Source organism: Chamaea fasciata, unplaced genomic scaffold, assembly GCF_029207755.1.
Source record: "Chamaea fasciata isolate MVZ Bird 193981 ecotype frontalis unplaced genomic scaffold, bChaFas1.0.hap1 SCAF_8, whole genome shotgun sequence".
Taxonomy (NCBI): domain Eukaryota; kingdom Metazoa; phylum Chordata; class Aves; order Passeriformes; family Sylviidae; genus Chamaea; species Chamaea fasciata.
This window is the reverse complement of record NW_027094093.1, coordinates 8,370,856-8,387,831: the sequence shown is the minus strand read 5'-3', so window position 1 is coordinate 8,387,831 and position 16,976 is coordinate 8,370,856. Positions and strand designations below refer to the sequence as shown.

General features: G+C 43.1%; 4 protein-coding genes across 5 annotated transcripts in view; 2 read left to right on the top strand and 2 right to left on the bottom strand.

The window, feature by feature from the left end:
* Window positions 1-1,388, bottom strand: part of PMS1 (PMS1 homolog 1, mismatch repair system component) — a 43,967-nt gene extending 42,579 nt beyond the window's left edge. Inside the window, exon 1 of the mRNA XM_066189564.1 lies at window positions 1,332-1,388. The gene's annotated coding sequence lies outside the window, so the exon portion shown is untranslated. The remainder of the gene's footprint in view (window positions 1-1,331) is intronic.
* On the top strand, window positions 1,284-7,996 carry ORMDL1 (ORMDL sphingolipid biosynthesis regulator 1). 2 transcript variants are annotated; one of them, XM_066189570.1, is made up of 5 exons: window positions 1,284-1,390; window positions 1,620-1,682; window positions 2,771-2,951; window positions 5,347-5,498; window positions 6,455-7,996. In XM_066189570.1, the coding sequence occupies exons 3-5, from the start codon at window positions 2,778-2,780 to the stop codon at window positions 6,588-6,590; spliced, it is 462 nt and encodes a 153-aa protein (XP_066045667.1). In that variant the 5' UTR covers window positions 1,284-1,390; window positions 1,620-1,682; window positions 2,771-2,777; the 3' UTR covers window positions 6,591-7,996. The 2 variants fall into 2 exon arrangements, with proteins under 2 accessions (XP_066045667.1, XP_066045666.1); XM_066189569.1 differs by lacking the exon at window positions 1,284-1,390 and having other exon boundaries at window positions 1,426-1,682.
* Window positions 7,997-8,279: 283 nt separating this feature from the next.
* OSGEPL1 (O-sialoglycoprotein endopeptidase like 1) lies at window positions 8,280-13,182 on the top strand. The gene is made up of 8 exons (XM_066189566.1): window positions 8,280-8,571; window positions 8,713-8,962; window positions 9,599-9,986; window positions 10,888-11,092; window positions 11,172-11,320; window positions 11,874-12,004; window positions 12,151-12,222; window positions 13,045-13,182. The coding sequence occupies exons 2-8, from the start codon at window positions 8,751-8,753 to the stop codon at window positions 13,133-13,135; spliced, it is 1,248 nt and encodes a 415-aa protein (XP_066045663.1). The 5' UTR covers window positions 8,280-8,571; window positions 8,713-8,750; the 3' UTR covers window positions 13,136-13,182.
* A 181-nt stretch (window positions 13,183-13,363) lies between these two features.
* On the bottom strand, window positions 13,364-16,976 carry ASNSD1 (asparagine synthetase domain containing 1). Its single transcript, XM_066189565.1, has 3 exons — window positions 15,495-16,976; window positions 14,639-14,820; window positions 13,364-13,773 (listed from the first exon to the last, which is right to left on the bottom strand). Exons 1-3 carry the CDS (start codon window positions 16,974-16,976, stop codon window positions 13,512-13,514), a joined length of 1,926 nt encoding a protein of 641 aa, XP_066045662.1. The 3' UTR covers window positions 13,364-13,511.

Here is a 16,976-nt window from a genome sequence, read left to right as displayed (position 1 = left end):
CTTTAAACATAAAAGCCAAAGTAAAAATGTGGTTACTTGGGTTGGACGGGGCGGAAGTGCAGTGTTATGAAGTACAAGCAGCACTGAAACTTTTCTAGGAACAGCCACAAAGGCGTTTTCTCTTTATTATTGTTATTTACATTGCAAAGGAAGCTTGCCTTTCAAATGTGGTAAAGGATCGGACAAATCGTTTTTCCATCCACTGGAAAACAAGAGGAGCACGAGAAAAGGTATTAACCCATGTTAATATCATGTCTACGTGTTCAGAGAGGCAGGTTTTGAGGCATTCACACACTGTACAGGACTCCTGTGTCAAGTGCTTCATGATTTACTCACGGCAGTAAATCAGATGGGAGCTGGATGTCTCTCCATCAAAAGACACTTACTAGGATATGGGAGGCTCTTAAAACAGAATCACTGCAGACGTCAAAGACAAATTTTCTACGAGTAATTTCTATCTACTGACTGATCCAGGCAGTCTGGGAGATGAACCAGCTCCCGGTGTGCCCATCCTTGCCCTGGATCCGAACTGAGGGACGAAATGCTGGCCACATCTCAGGAACATCCGGTGGGAGGCAGAGAGGGACCTCTGGGACGTCCTACCCATGAAAAGGCATCCAACCTGTCATGCCATTTAGCTAAAAGACACGTATTTCAGCTCAAGACACCTACTACTGTAACTCTTCACGGACCAGACGTGCTACAACTGCGCTCTGTGGGACAGCGCAGCATTTTCTGCGTGGGAGCCGCATCACTAATCTAACCCTTGGATCCCTCACAGCAACTCCGACAGGCCAGCAACTGCGATTCTACACATCCCCAGCTAAACCGGGAATAAAATCGCCCTAAACTTCACGGCCCCGGCCCCCACAGACGTCTGGAGCCACACCAGGAACCACTCCCCCTCCGAGCACCGCCTTTCTCGGGGGCCCTCCCCAGCAGGCACTGAGGCGATTCTTTGGTTTACGCAACGAAAAAACGGGCGAAAAGCTGCCGATAAACCCTGCGGGCCCTCGAGTTCACCCCGAACCCCACGAACCGTCCGCGGTTCCCGGCTCTCGCTGCGAGCGGCGGGGCGCGGCTCCCGCTCTGCGCGGCGCTCGCCGCTCCCCGGGGCCTGCCCGGCCTGTGCCCGGCGCCGCCCCGGCCCGGCCGCCCGCGGGAAGCGGCGCCGCGGCCCCGGCGCTTCCCGCCCGCTGCCGCTGCCGCTGCCGCCCCGCGGCTGCGCTACCTGCGCGCCCGCCCCGCGCCCGTGGGCGGTGCGGGCGGCGCGGCCCGGCCCCTCCGCTCCCCTCCCGACCGGCCCTGCCCACGGGCACTGCGGGCTTTACCTGCGGCCGGCGCCCGGCGCTCCGCTCCGGCTCCTCGGCGGCCGCGGGGCTGCGGAAAGGTGGGGCCGCGGCGGGGGGCGGAGGGACGGGCGGCCCGGGCCGCCTGCGCGCCGGGGCTGCAGAGGAGGCCACGGGCACGGCCGGCCTTGGGGCAGCGGCGGGGCCGCGGCCGGCCAGGGAGGGATGGCAGAGGAAAGGCGGCGGTGCAGCGAGCTGCCCCTGGGATCGGGCCGGAATCGTGGGCTGGCATGGGAAGGGATGGTGGGTCACGTCAAGATGTCTGTCTAGGTGCCGGCTCGGCGTGTGCTGCGTCCCAGGGAGAGAGGAACAGCCTCGCGTCGCCCATCGCAGGTAATGTGTCCCCTGCCAGTGCACGGCTTGGAGTGCCTTGCCACAGGTACTGGTTAAGGTCGGCAGTGCCCCGGTTCAGGTTCAGCGTATCTGTTTGTAGTCTGCTGCTGTTTATATTGCAGAATACTCGGGTATTTTATCTTTATTTTACACTCTATACCTCACTAAGTAAGTGTCAGAAACAAACTTCCTACCAAAAGCAAGCTTGGTTTTGCTGGGTAAACAGTGCTTTTGTATTCTGATTTGGATGATTGCTAAAAAAGAACTTCATCCCGCTCCCATAAATGAATATCCATAGTCCCAGAGATCACGTGAGTTTGAAGTAAGCAATAATTTTGCTTTTTTTTTTTTTTTAATCATCATTACAAATTTTACTGCAAAAGGACGAGAGTGGCACTGTAGGTATGTTCTGCCAATTTCCAGAATATATCAGCATATGAAATTATCCGGTGTATCTCTGCATTTGTCTGTTGCTTAGAAAACTTTTGAACCTGTTCCATCTTTAAAAGATGGAAATGTCTGTCTGGAAACTGACAGATGGGAAGGGGAAGAAATCTGCACTTTGCTTCAAGAAAAAGAGGGGTAGATCACTCCTTCATTGGTCTTTCTAGAAGTCAGTGGCTGGACAGCTGGTATATGCGGAATTCTTCACTAACCATTGCATGAACAAGAAAGAGGAGGAAGATTGCCTGATGTGGCAAGTGGAAAAGAACTCTGGATGTTGTCATGAATGGAGAAACTTAATTCAGAGGATAAAAGTTATTAGCTTGGTTTCTTACAGCTTTGCAACTTTAGCTTCTGACATCACAGCTTACTAACTTTTTTTTTTTTTTTTTAAATATCCCTTCTGTAGCAGGCTTGTTTTATTTGTTTGGACTTGTTTTAAGCAAACAGTTCCCAACTGTCCCTTTGTTCTGATTTCTCTATAAACCATAGTTTGAAGATCTTGAGGCACATCCTGGTTTATGCACTGTGTTCCCTCCAGACCTGCTTCCTTAAAGCAGCTTTTTCCCACATTTGAAAATTGCATATGTTAAGTACTCCTCTGTAACAGCAGACTCAAGTCTTCAAACAGATCTGTTTTACAGGGTAAAAATGAACGTAGGAGTTGCCCACAGCGAGGTAAATCCCAACACTCGGGTGATGAACAGCCGTGGAATGTGGCTGACATACGCGCTCGGAGTCGGCATGCTGCACATTGTCCTGCTCAGCATTCCCTTCTTTAGTGTCCCTGTGGCCTGGACCTTAACCAATGTCATTCACAACCTGGTGAGTACCCTCTCTTGGAACAGAATTTCAACAGATGTTGTTCACATGTGCTTATTTTCAGTAGCAAGGGAAGAGGAGAGTAGCCAGTCTGTGTGGACAGTGAAATCCTGCTGTCCAAAACACCACCTCTCCTTGGCCTATCCACAAGTGATTGGTTGTTTTGCGGAGGAGGAGTGATACAAGACCACTTTCAGTTTAAGCACGAAAGACATGAAATGTTGTTTATGTAGTTATGTATTCCTTTGTACGGCCTTTAATTAGGCTGGAAGGTTGCAGGCGTGAAATGATCATGCCAAGCAACTTTCACAGAGGTCTGTATATTATTAGAGACCTGTGCTGAATCCATAAACTATCACATTTTTAATTCTTGGACACTATCTACTAATTTTTCCACATAAATCTGTTAGTATCCCAAAATGTTTAATTTTAGCACCTTACCTATTTCCTTTAAGAGAAATATTTGTATTCTATTTCTTTCATTCTCCTTTTGATTTCTGGCCAAGCTACATAGATCAGAATGACTTCAGCATACAATGTTGTCACCATACATGACATTAGAGAGATCGTGCTTGAAAGCAGTGAGAAAAACTGAACTACTCTGACCCCAGCCCTGAAACCATTTGTTATTCCTCTGAATAACAAATTGGTTGTGATTTGCATGATGACTTTTGTATGCAAAAGGTTTTGTGAGCTGCTTTCTGCTCCTTTCCCCAGGATGCTATCATTTTCTTGTAATCACTAAAAGGAGTGCAGCTATCTATATTGGTCCTGCCATGCTTAGAGAAAAGAGGGCCATAACCCAGCAATTTACATCATACTTGAGGTTTGCTAGCTCAGCTTTCTAACATTACCAGCAAACAAGACTTGACAAAAAGATAGCTCCTTCCTCATTTAGAAAAATGATAGTTCACTGAGGATGGACACTGTCCTCTTGAATGTAAAGTTTTAATTTTTATTTGAGTTTTTTGGTTTTGTAGATAGGTTTTAAACGACTGGTGGAATTGTAACTGTCACTAGAGCGTTTTGTGTGTTATCTTTGACAGCATCAGACATGTCTGACTTCAGAAGGTGTTGGCAGAGACAAGTATTACTAAATATTTTCCACATGCCTTACTGAACTCATTGCAAGTAGCTGTAATGACAACAGGGATGAGAGCATGCACTGGCAAGTAGTTTTGTAGTGGAACACTAGAAGAGGAGTGTAAATTGCACTGTTGGATAGTTCAGAATTTAAATGGCACTTCTTTTGGAAACAAATTCTCAAATGATTTGACAAAATAAAAAAAAAAAAATCTTGGATTTCCACTGATAGAAAACTCTTAGCTAACCTTGAAAGCATTTTTGGTGGTTTTTTATGCAAGTACCACCGGGAAGTGAAATGTGGAGTAAGCATTTGGATCTGTCCTAAAAGTGTCTTTATGGTTATTAAAACTGAGACACTGCAAACGTCATGAATCAAAAAAATAATTAAACAAATCAATTGTCCTAGGTTCACAGGGCTCTGGGCTGGAGGCTGTTCCAAAGAAATGTGGAAGGAGACATGAAGTGATTTGCTGAGATTTCACCTCCGTTATAAGAATTTGGAAGAAATGTGATTTTGTTTCTATATAAAGCTTTCTATAAAAACTTTTGTATGTGCATAAGAAAAAGAAAGAAATCTTTGATATTGTCTCGTAGAGACTCTTCCTTGGAGTTGGTGTGGTCTCTTTGATAGAAAACAAGTGTTTTTTAAAACAGGAAGAGGGTTTAGTCCCCTATTTGAAACCAAGAGGCTCAAATTGGTCTTTCAGAACAAACCAGACATGGCATGTTCCCATCAAACAGGAACAGTCACAAGGAAAGTTCAGCATGTTGAAGGGGAAGCAGCAGCAAAGAGGTGGACAGATGGTATTCAGCAGAATGCTTAGTCAGCTTCTAAGGATTTGAAGCTGTTATGGGGCTGAGAAAGCTTTCAGCGGTTCCTGTGATGTTGTCAGTGTTTGTAGTTAGATTTTTGCTTTGTGCACACTCTACTGATCACCCTGTTAACACTGTGCTAGGAAAGTGGTGATACAAATCAGCAGCCCCACGCTTGTTACAGTGCTTGTTAAAATTCTGTTAAACTCATGGAACTTTTGCCTTCTACTTGTAGAAGGCAAGGGAATGGATTGGATATCACACAGACTTGGGCTTTAATTCTGACTCTGCCAACGACTGCACAGTCTCAGGCAAATCACTTCTTGTCTCTTCCTTCCTCTTCAATAATTTGTCATTACAGGCTAGCAGCTCTTCTGGGTGAGAATTCACTCACTCTGTCTTTTTTTTTTTTTTAAATTTTATAATGCATTGAACAATGTAACAGTTATTTTAAAATATTACTAAAAGTGCCTCTGTATTCACTTTTTATTTTCCCTAGGGAATGTATGTGTTTTTGCATGCAGTAAAGGGAACTCCTTTTGAAACACCTGATCAGGGCAAAGCTAGGCTACTAACACACTGGGAACAACTGGATTATGGAGTACAATTCACATCTTCAAGGAAGTTCTTCACAATCTCTCCTATAATTCTGTGAGTTCAAAACTGTGTTATGAATCAATTGACACATAAAGCCATGATTTCAAAAGCTGCAACATAATGGGTTGCAGTTTACAGTCTAAAAGGATTTTCTGTCTTTTTTTTTGTTTGTTTGTTCATTTCTACATGACAGCTGTAGGGAGTATTTGTTTACAGGCTATGTAATCAACAGTCGTTCTTCTGCTTTTGACACTCCACATACTGCAGTCAAAGTTTGTAAACAGTTATTAATGGGGCAGATTTTGATGATTAGAAATTTTGTGATGAAAACTTACTGTTAACTCTTGAAGTTCTTTAAGAGATTGTGAAGTCATAAATATTGAAAATCTAAACTAATTCCTTTTGTGACAGCATTTATTAACCATTTTGCAACTTGAGAGTGTGTCAGTCCTCAGTGAAGGGGATCTGGTGTCAGTTTTGCTTTGTACATACTGTCTTGTATTTACACTACGCAAATGGCTTAGGAAATCTATACACCTGTCTCTGGTGACAAAAGTGTGGTTGTGTAACTAAGAAAAATCAGCTACATATTTAATATCCGACTCTGAAAGTCTTTCTGTTTGTCCCTGAAGAAAATTTACGTGTCCACTTACATGGCAGAGTGACAGGGGAGGGAAGATCTTGCATGATGTTTGAAAGTTGGCCCGTAAAGGAAAATATATTATATATAAACTGAGAAAATATATATAACTCCTCAAGGTGGGGAGAAGTGCTGGAAGAAAACAGTAGACTACGCATTGCCTTTTAGCACCTCGAGAGGTATAGGAAGATGAGACTTTGACCATAATTTTGCTGTAGATACTCTATAGCCTCAGGTGAGATATTTAATACAGATACAGATGTTAGCCAGTAAAACCTTACTAATCACTAAAGCGCTTCTTTTAACTATGCTTTGTATGTATTTTAGACAAGGCTGCCATCAGCTAAGCTTGCTCCCTTTCCTCCTGCAGGTACTTCCTGACGAGTTTCTATACAAAGTATGATCCAACACACTTCATCCTCAACACAGCCTCTCTCCTGACCGTGCTTATCCCCAAGCTGCCACAGTTGCATGGGGTTCGAATCTTTGGCATCAATAAATACTAAGGAGAAGGTTCAACACTGGCTGCCCCTGACATGGCTACTGCTGCTCCCCAGGTGAAGGAAACGAGTAGTCTGCTGTGCTGAGTATCTCCTCGTAGTCAGGGAGAGATGCTTTTATGTCTGAGATACAATTCCTGCTTCCTGCAGCATTGTCCGGGATGAAAATCGACTTTATAAGAAGATGCCTTCAGACACTTCAATGTGGATTGGAAATGTGTAAAAGAAAGATTTCCATGAAGAACTGGGCAGGCCCAGCTCTAAAGGCTAATCCCCACTAAAACTGTACGTGTGGCTGATGCAAGTGGCTTGTAAGGAAGGTGCAAGTAACAGCTAAAGTGGAGGGCAGAGTTCCACAAATACCCATCATCCATAATGCAGGTGGTAACTTGACATAGAAATCCAGAATCCACGATACCAAGGACTGGTGAGGCCACGTTCTTAGATAAGAAAAATTAGGTAGTTTCTGCTGTAGTGGATTGTAAAGTGGTTGTGCTTGTTTTTGCATTGTAGAAGCTTGTCCCACAGTGAGTACTGTGACAGCAAGCATAAATGGATGGTGTAATTCCTGCCTTCTCTGTTCTTGTGATTTTTAAATTTTTTTTTTTTTGTCACAATGACTGAAGAAAGTCCTTAACTGCCAGCTCAGGGGATTTCCATGTCAGCTCGATAGCTCAGTTTATGTAGGCTTTTACAAGTTGCCACTGTTGTGTTTATTTCATTTTGCTTACCAGAATACTGACTTTTCTATGTGTAAATGGGACATCCTGAACAATTGCAATTTCTTTTCAGGTGTGGATTTTTGACTGTTTTCTCTGATATTCACTGATGGGTTATTTTTCAGTAGCTGAGAGGCCTGTGAGGTGGTGGGGAAAGGGTTGCTTGCTGTCACAGAAGCTGCTCTGTTACAGAGCAAAGTGTCAGGACACGTAAGGGAAGCTGTGTAGGTTGTAAGCTAGAGTAAAAGCTGAACTAGAAGTAGGTGAGTAGGCAAATCACATGGACTAACTATGCTTTTGCAAAAAAAGGTATAGATAAATTGCATGTCTTGGAAATGTGGAGGAATGCTGTGTTTTAGGGGTACTGTGTAGTACGGGGTAATCTTGTATATTATCAGCTCTGGAATTAGAGTGAAGGAGGTACATCTACTGCTCTGAGCACTTATTTCTCTGTCGTGGAAAAAGGATGAATTCTGAAGTCTGCTGTGTGTCTGCCAGCCAAAACCAGCTCAGATTGAACTGAAGACTCCATTTAAGACTTGATTTACATTTTGGTTGCAGTGGCAGCCAGCGAGCTGGAAAAAAAAATTAAAAATATAAAAAGACAAGCCCACAGCGGTGTACTTTTTTTTTTTTTTTCTACAGTAATTTTCTGGCTATTTACTTTATCGATAAAGATGCTGTTAAAAACGGGCAATGAGTCACGAATTTTCTTTAGCGATTGGAAGTAGTTCTGTGTGTTGTTTGCACAGGAAGCGGTAACTGGCTGATTTTTAAATAATGGGCTCTGCTGCCTTTGGCAGTCGCTGCCGAGGGGCAGGGGCCGCAAGACACGGCCCGAATTCGGGGCCGGGGTGCCTCGGGCCGGCCGGCCGCAGCCCGTGGCCGGCGGAGGCCCGGGGAAGGCTCCCGGCTGCCGGCCGCTGTCCCGCACGGCGGCTGCGCGGGCGCGGAGCCCCGCCCGTGTCCCCGGCGGGGCGGGGCTGAGGGATCGCGGCGCCGGGACAGCGCCAGCGCGCCGCGCCCCGGGCCGGACGGAGCCCAGGGGTTCCGGCCGCCGCTCGCCCGGGCCGGGCCGGGCCGGGGATCCGCGGAGATGGGGCCGGGCCCGTGAAGCGGCAGAGCGGCCGGACTTGCCGTGCCCTGCCCGCAGTGCAGCGCTCTCCCGCGGGCGCCTCTGCTGCGGGCCACCGGCGGGCTGTGACCTTAGGGCTGCAAGGGGCACCACCAGCAAGCGTAGTGAGGAATTCTCTTCCCACGTAATTCAGGTAAAACAAGACGTTACCTCCCAGCTCTTTTATCTTAGGGTCTTAGATGTCGTGTGTGGCCGTTCGTGACTTTAAAAGCTCTGCAGAAAATCAGAGCAGAACACGTGCTTGAAAACCCTCCAGTAATAATAAACTGTACAGTTCTCTCCTAGACATAACCACCAGGTAGATTATAGACAATGAACAGCATTGCCAAAAGCGTTCTGCAGGCAGTTAAGCACGGCCGAGCTGCGTGGCGGAGGAGCAGCTCCGCTCACTCTGGAAAGCAGCGTTCTCACAGACTGGTTTTGGGAATAGAGACGAGCTGTGACGACACCGGCGCTGCTGTGGTGGATGAAGCTGGCTGTGTTCTGGGAGAAGCACTGCACTGTCAGAAGGAAGTTCATTTACAGTAAGAACAGACTTCTCTCAAGGCTTCTGCATTAATAACGATTTTATTGTTATTGTTACTTAAAATATCATCCACATAAAAGTCTTCCCTGCCCCATAAAATTCAGTAAGTGGTGGGTAGGTGGTGAAGATGTATCTCTTGGGTCACAACACATACTGCCTGAGATAGTACCTAAGGGGGAGGAAAGAAATGCCATGCATTTAACAAGTCTCCTCCAGTATTTTCTTTCAAAGAGAGACAGATTGCTTCTCTAGCTTAAAGAAAAGATGAAATCATTGCTACTGCTAAAATCACCAAATGTCTTGTCTTTTTGAAGGGAACATTAATCAAATATATGCATTGGTGGTTAAGAACATGAGCTGACAAGTGAGGGGCTGTAAATACTAAGTTACAATGTTTTGGAACAGTGTTGAGATACATTTATAAAGCATCTGTACCAAAAAAGGGCAAGTTACATCCTTTTTTTGGCCTTCCACTGATTATGCTCTCTTCAGTGCCCTTGACACTAAACAAGGCATTTGAGAATGCACTGAGGAAACAGGCAGGATACGAGGTTAAGAGGTGCCTGAAAACTATTTTTATGGCATTCTATCTGTTATGAACTAGCAATTCATTGTAATTCCTTGGTTTTCCTAGAACAGGTGGAATAATTCCTGTGGTGGCACAGCAGCTCCACAGAGAGAACATCGAGCAGGTGGTTCAAGAGGCCCTTCGTGCCAGCGGCGTTTCCGTGGCCGAGCTGGCGGCTGTGGCCACCACAGTGAAACCCGGGCTCGCTCTGAGCCTGGGTGTGGGGCTGCACTACAGCCAGAGCCTGGTCAACAGGCACCAGACACCCTTCATCCCCATCCACCACATGGAGGCTCACGCGCTGACCATCAGGCTCACACATCACCTGGACTTTCCCTTCTTAGTTCTCCTCATCTCTGGAGGCCACTGTCTCCTGGCAGTAGCACGAGGAGTTTCAGATTTCCTCCTGCTTGGACAGTCCATTGACATCGCACCAGGTGACATGCTGGATAAGGTAATATTTCCTTTCCTTATTTCTATTCCTTGCCTTTCCTTAGTTGTTCTCTTCTTTTTATTTCATTTATACAAAATAATGGTAGTAGTATCATCAGCCTCAGGACAGCATTTCAATGCAATACATGTTTTATGTAACTTTTTTTTTCTACTTTGAAGTGCCATAGATTTAAGACTGTTAAAAATGTACACAAAACATCAATTGTAACATATGTACATTAATTATATTTTAGCAAATAGGCAACATAACCAAAACTGGTGTTGGATGTTTCATTGACACTGATATACAAAGAAGTTGTATTAATTAGAGAAGATTTACAGAGGTATTTTATAGAGGTATTATTATGCTGTCAGGTTAAAAAAAATGCACATTAAAATATTTCTTACCAATTTTAGTTTTTAGAGTTTGAAAAACATGGTTTGGTCTTCAGAATCTTAAGTCTTCTGGGTCCCTGAGTACAGTCTGTAAAATTGGTCACTTATGGCTTTGTTCTCAGACACTGCTTTAAACAGTATTTGTGCATATTAATTAAAAAGTTGGGGGAGTGCATGGAGTCAGAAAGGAGATTTTCAAAAGTTGAAACCAACTTTATTCCTGTGTATCTGGTAATATAGTATGGCAGTCCATGTGTTTCCTACAGCTTAAAAATAGAGTAGTTAATATTTCTTGTAAAATTTGTTGATCCTTACATTTGCCCAGATTGTTCTAGAATTGCATTTCTAAATACTCCAAGGAAAAAAATACCCTGCGAGGCTGGTGTTATGTCTTACTTACCCTTACCATGCCCTGTTTGTAATTGGATTGGATTTTTTTGGTGTCACATTTTTCTCTGTGGACTACAGTACAGTGATGCTGTTCCAGGAGGAACTGATTCCAAGTCTGCTCTTTGTCATCCCCTTAGGTGGCACGGAGACTGTCTCTAAGAAAGCACCCAGAGTGCCACAGCATGGCTGGGGGAAAGGCCATCGAGCACTTGGCTCAGACTGGGAACCAGGAGCTGCTCACCTTCCGACTGCCCATGCAGCAGTATCGGACCTGCGACTTCTCCTTCTCCGGACTTCAAAACCTTGTCAATAATGCCATTGGACAGAAAGAAAAAGAAGAAGGTATTTTTAGGCAGTCAGATACAAACTGAGCTTTTGCTGACTGCACTCAGGAACCCCCTTTGATGATATACTTTCATAGGTATTCAGGAAGGTGAGATCCTGTCCTGTGTTAAGGATGTTGCTGCTGCCGTACAGCATTCAGTGGCTGTTCATATTATCCAGAGGACGTATCGAGCCATGCTCTTCTGCATCAAAAACAGCATATTACCATCCAAAAATGCCACTTTGGTGGGTATACTTTTTTTTCCATTTTATATCTGACTCTATAACATCATTTTAAGATTCAGATGCCTTGTTGTACTTTCTACCTTGACATATGGGGACGATCTCAGGATGTACTGTATTGTTAAAATACCAACAATATTGAAGTAACAGTCATATGAATACTTTGCTGGGTTTTAGGCTAGAGAGAGATTTTCTTATCATCTAATCTAACCTCCCTAACTTGACCTCGTGCTCCCCAATACTTGATGGCTGTTCTAGTTACAGCAGAACCACAGACTGGTTTAGCTTGGAAAGGACCTTAAAGATCATCCAGTTCCAACCCTCCTGCCATGGGCAGGGACACCTTCCATAAGACTGACATGCTTCAGGAATGTCTTTTTGCATAATAAGCTCATTTAGCACACTCTTTTCTGGTATGTTTTAGTCTTCAAATGCAGCATTTATTGCTGTCTTTAGAACTTCAACTGATAACCCCTTTTAAAACATGATGCTAGTTGTGTGTGACCCATCAGTACTTTTGAGTTAATGCCTTTTTTCTTTTTGAAATGCTGTCAAGGTTGTATCAGGAGGAGTTGCAAGTAATCAGTATATCCGAAAAGCTCTACAGAATCTGGCAGATGCAAATGATTTTGCTTTGCTGTGTCCTCCTCCAAGGCTCTGCACTGATAATGGTGTTATGATTGCATGGTAAGAGTTCTTCTCTTTAAACAACATTGCACAGGATCACATGCAAAGATGACATGAGAGTCAAGAACCTCTTTTTTGTGCTGACTGAACAATATGCTCGTGTGCAGAGTTGTGACACATTTCTGTGTGCTTGCTTTGTTGCTCAGGAATGGCATTGAAAGGTTACGGGCAGGACTGGGGGTTCTGCACAGTGCTGCTGGCATCCGCTACGAGCCAAGGTAAGGGACATTCCCAGTTCCTTCCCTCACTGCTCACTGGGAAAGGGCAGGGAAAGGGGAAGAGGTCACATGAAAATGAGGCATAAGCTACTGAGGAGTCTCTCTGCAGCACGGACCAATTTTAAAAGTTACTTTCCAAGGCAGTTTTAAATAAAAATGAATGTGGCTGGCATTTATGTTGGTTTTGGCTCAGAAACTTAATTTACCATGCATCATAACAGTTCTAAGTGTTTTCCTACTATGAGTGTTGTAGATGTTAGGCTCAATGCCAAACAAAATGCAGATATGAACTTTGGATTTTTTTCAGGTTTTTTTCCCTTTTCAGAAAAACAGACCTGGATGGTCTCAATACAATAGAAAATTGTGTTACAATTTTCACATGAAAAACTATAAAATACTCTAAAAATGATTTGCTGTACATATTTCAGTGAAAAAAACCCCTAAGTTTTACTTGCTGTAAACAATACATTATTTAAGATTATCATGGGAGATACCTGTGAATCTCTAGTGTGTTTTGCATTCATCAGCAAGATAAAACAAATTATAAACTAAAATCAGAATCTAAATAAAACAACAGCCCCAGGAGATGACTTTGAAATCGCAGCTGCGTTTCTAGAGTCTGGAATGGCTACAAATGCAAGTATTTCCTCCTTCTAAAGATGTTTCCAGGTACAGCTTCAGGTAGACTATTTTAATAGTAGTCTTAGAAGTGCAGGGAATATATTGAAATGCTTTGACTCTCGTGCTAATTGTAGAAAAAGTCTGGTGTGATATGGCAATGACGATGTTAATTTTTAACAAATACATTATTTTGTTTTCTAGAGCTCCCCTGGGAATTGATATTTCAAAAAGAGTTGAAGAAGATTCCATCAAGGTGCCAAGATTAAAAAAGATACGATGGTTGGCATCTTAAAAAGTAACTTAATAAAATAAATACAACTATAAATTGTTCAATGAAAACTGTTTCAATGCTGTTATGTTTGGGGACAATACTTGGATTAGAAGTGTTGGAAATCACCTGTCAGAGAAGCAAATGCTGTGTTGCTATCACCAAAGTGATTGCAGTTACTGTTCCAAACTATTCCAAACTAAGTATTCTCAGTAGTAAAACAAAAAAACTTAAAAGCACAGGATCCATTCATGGTGTTCCTTGTACACGTAACATGTACAACTCTGATTTTTAATAATTATAGCCAAGTGTAAAAAAACCCAGACCAAACAGTCTGAGAAAACTCAAAAGATTTACTGACTTTGCTTATAGAATAAGTGCAACATCTCAAGATGCAGCTCTATAATTCATCTACTGAAAGTAACTTCAGCCTGCTGCATGTGTCAGATGCCTTTTCAGTGCTGCTCTCTAGTTTTGCAATCCGAGATCCAAACTGTACTGCCCTTTTTGGCAGAACACTGGAGGCTGTCAGGCCCAGTTCTGTGGCTGCAAGGCGCAGGATCAGCTTCTCACCAATTCCTCGAGGTAAAGTCAAATCAGCTTTTTCTGACACAGGCAGAGAATTGAGGAATGAAACAACATCTTCATCAAGAAAAGGAAACCTGAAAGAGAGACTGATGTGAGGAAAGACCCTTTAAAAATTCCATAGGAATAGTCTTGGTTTTCCCCTTTCCCACACGCAAAGAGTGTGTGAAACTACACTGTAACTTTGAAACAAAAAGATTTACACAACACATGCTGGTATCATTCTGAATTTCAGGCATTCATACCTAATCATGTGCATGGTTAAGAGTACTGCACATCCACCACTGCCACTGTTCTTGTGCTGAACCGAAAATGTGCAACTAAGAACAGATTTGGAAAAATACTGGCACGAAGATCACATGAATAAACCTTTCGTTCGTGCACTTGAGTAGCCTCTGCTCCTGGACAACACCTAAAGAATTTTCTCAAGTTGATGGTGGCATGGAGGAAGTAGACACAAATAAAATCATTCTACAACTCTTCAGACTTAACAGCCAGGAACTGTGGTGACTATAAACATATTGATTATGCCTTTACTGCATGGATAGGAATACACAGCTTCTGTTAACACTGTCATTCTCCAGAGACACTCCCCAAAGGTCCACACCAGAACACTGCAAAGTTGTGCAAAAGACTGTTTAGCTTAAAAATTATAAAACCAGCTTGAATTTGCCTATTTCAACATCTGTTGCTGCTTCTTAAAACTTCTAGATGGAAATCAAGTTGCTAAATTTCCTTAAATAAACTCTTCCACAATATACTACAGACCACTTTTTTAAAAAACAAAACCAAGAACTGCACAACACAGTACACATTAACAAAACTGCAGCAGAACTAGAGATAATAAAACACACAGAAGTTTCAATTAAGATTTTGTTAGGGTTGTTAAAAACTGCATCTAACCAGCAAAACCAGTTTTGCCTCATGTTAAAACAGTAATACCTGGCTTCTTTTCCGTGATCACCGATGATCCTGTCATCTCTACCAAGATTTCGAGAAGAAATGCGACCTAACTCCATTTCAAGTTCTTTATTGAGACCCTCTAGGCCATCTTTCCTGAAGCAAACACGATGTCGAGAATACCCAGCAAGCTGCTCATCTGCTCCAATTCCTGTGAGCACAACCTGAGGAAACAGAATAGAAGAAATCTTAGTATCTATGCAAGTTAACATGTAGCAGATCTGAAATGTTTAACTGCATCTTAAGGAGAAAAATTTCAATACACACCTTCTAAAGATACTACCTGTTGGGATGGGCTGTGCCTGACACATTTACAAAGCCTGAAACAATTCCCAGTAAAGTCACTGAATTCAGTTACCTGAATGTACACCCAGAGTACTATTCATTTACCAGCTACTGGGTTAGTAACAACTACATTACACAAAGTAAAAATGGTTTACACTACTCAGTAAAATGTTTTCTCAAGATAAAAGACTGCATCTGGCCCCTTACTGTGCCTTCAACAGCTGAAATTAAACAATTTGTTTTTTCCTCCACAAAGCAGCAGGAACAGAGAAGTGAGAAATCAGAATAAAAAAATTGGAGATGTTGGTTATTTTTTCCTACTCATAGTATTGCATATCCAAGTTCACTGGAAAGCCATGCACATTACATGACAGAAGAACTGTGATTTTCAACTCTAGAATTACACGAATATTTTAATTATAGAATATTCTACATTCTGACAGTGCATTTCAGAATCCTTACGAACAGCAAAGACCCCAGCTGATTTCTGAATCAACAAAACTTTTTACATTTACAAGTCAAACATAAGGCAGAAAACAAAACAAAGCAGTACCTTTGCAGGACTTCTATATGGTTTCAGTTCTCCTTGGTTACTAATGAAACCCTCTCCTCTGGAAGCAAACCAAATTGCACAACCGATACTGTCATCCAAGACCGTATCCAGTGGATAGATTAAGTAATTAATACGTTGTTTTCTCATTTTTTTCAACTCCTCTAGTGTAACATTAATTTCCACAAAGTTCCAGGTTCTTGAAGGGTTAATGGCTTCTAATTCCTTCAGTCCTGCCCTACCAGTGATTCTGTCAGGAACATCAAAGCAAGATACACGAGTACCAGTGTCAGCATCAAGATCCTGACAGCTTTCTTGAGGACAAAGCAAATCAAGCTGTACTTCATGGCTGGTATGTCTTTTAGTGGTTCCCCTGTGCTTAGCTTGTTCTTTCATCATGAAAGCTACATTGAGAAGATCAATTGGCTCCTCCAAAGGCACGTGTTTATCAGCCAGGGCTGCAATAACCATAGAATCAATGCCACCAGAAAAGAGCACTGCAACATGTGCTTTCTTATGAGACATGCTTGGAACTTCCCTTGTTTTCTGATCTGGATCTCTAAAGAGACACAGGACTCGTCTCTTGACTGCTTCATTTAAAACATCAATGAATTGACAGGCTAATTTTTTCTTGTGTTCCTCTGCAAGAAATTCTTGAAGGGTTTCTACAGAAACCACAGAGTTAATGTTGCTAAAATTAGAGCCTGGACATGCACCTGAAGCTTTAGAAACTGTTTTATTTAAGGGGGTAACTGGTGCTCTAAGACACAGCTTTGATTCATTCACCACGAGCCCTACGTGGTTTGGTAAGTCTTTTGACATTTGGTCAAGAACGTTAATGCATGTTTCTTCTGCTTTCTCTCTGCAGCTGTACTCCCATGGAAACAATGTTAAAGACAATGATTTAGTTGTTGCACAAGCTTTGAGATCAATTTTGAAAATTCCAGAGGCTGGGACTTCTTGCCATTGGTGGTTGCCTGATTCAGAACAGCCGCTCACAGACGTGAGACAGAAAGTGCTGTCAGCCTCACTGCTGAACTGCCAAAGCAAACTGCGACGGCCAAAGTAATCTCTGCCAAACCATAAACTGTGCCTGGCTGCTTCGTAATAAATAAAAGACCAGGGACCCTGAAGTGATGAGAAGAGTGCCAGAATGTCCATGTCACTACTGCATAAAGCCAGATGATGAAACATTACTTGAGTGTCATTCTCTAGATTTCCTACATGCACCCCACTGAAAATTTCTCCATTCCAAAGAAAAACATTGTTACTGGCATCTTCCAGAGGCTGAGGAGTCACCAGTCCCCTCAAGTGAAGTACATGGCCTGAAAACAGACATTCATAAGAGAAATCTGACACAGTTTTTATCAGCTGTTGGCTACTGTCTGGTCCTCTTCTTCTCAGATGGCAGAGGATGTCTTCACTGAGGAAATCATGAATGGCACGCTGGCTGCACAGGGTCACAACACAGCAAATACCACACAT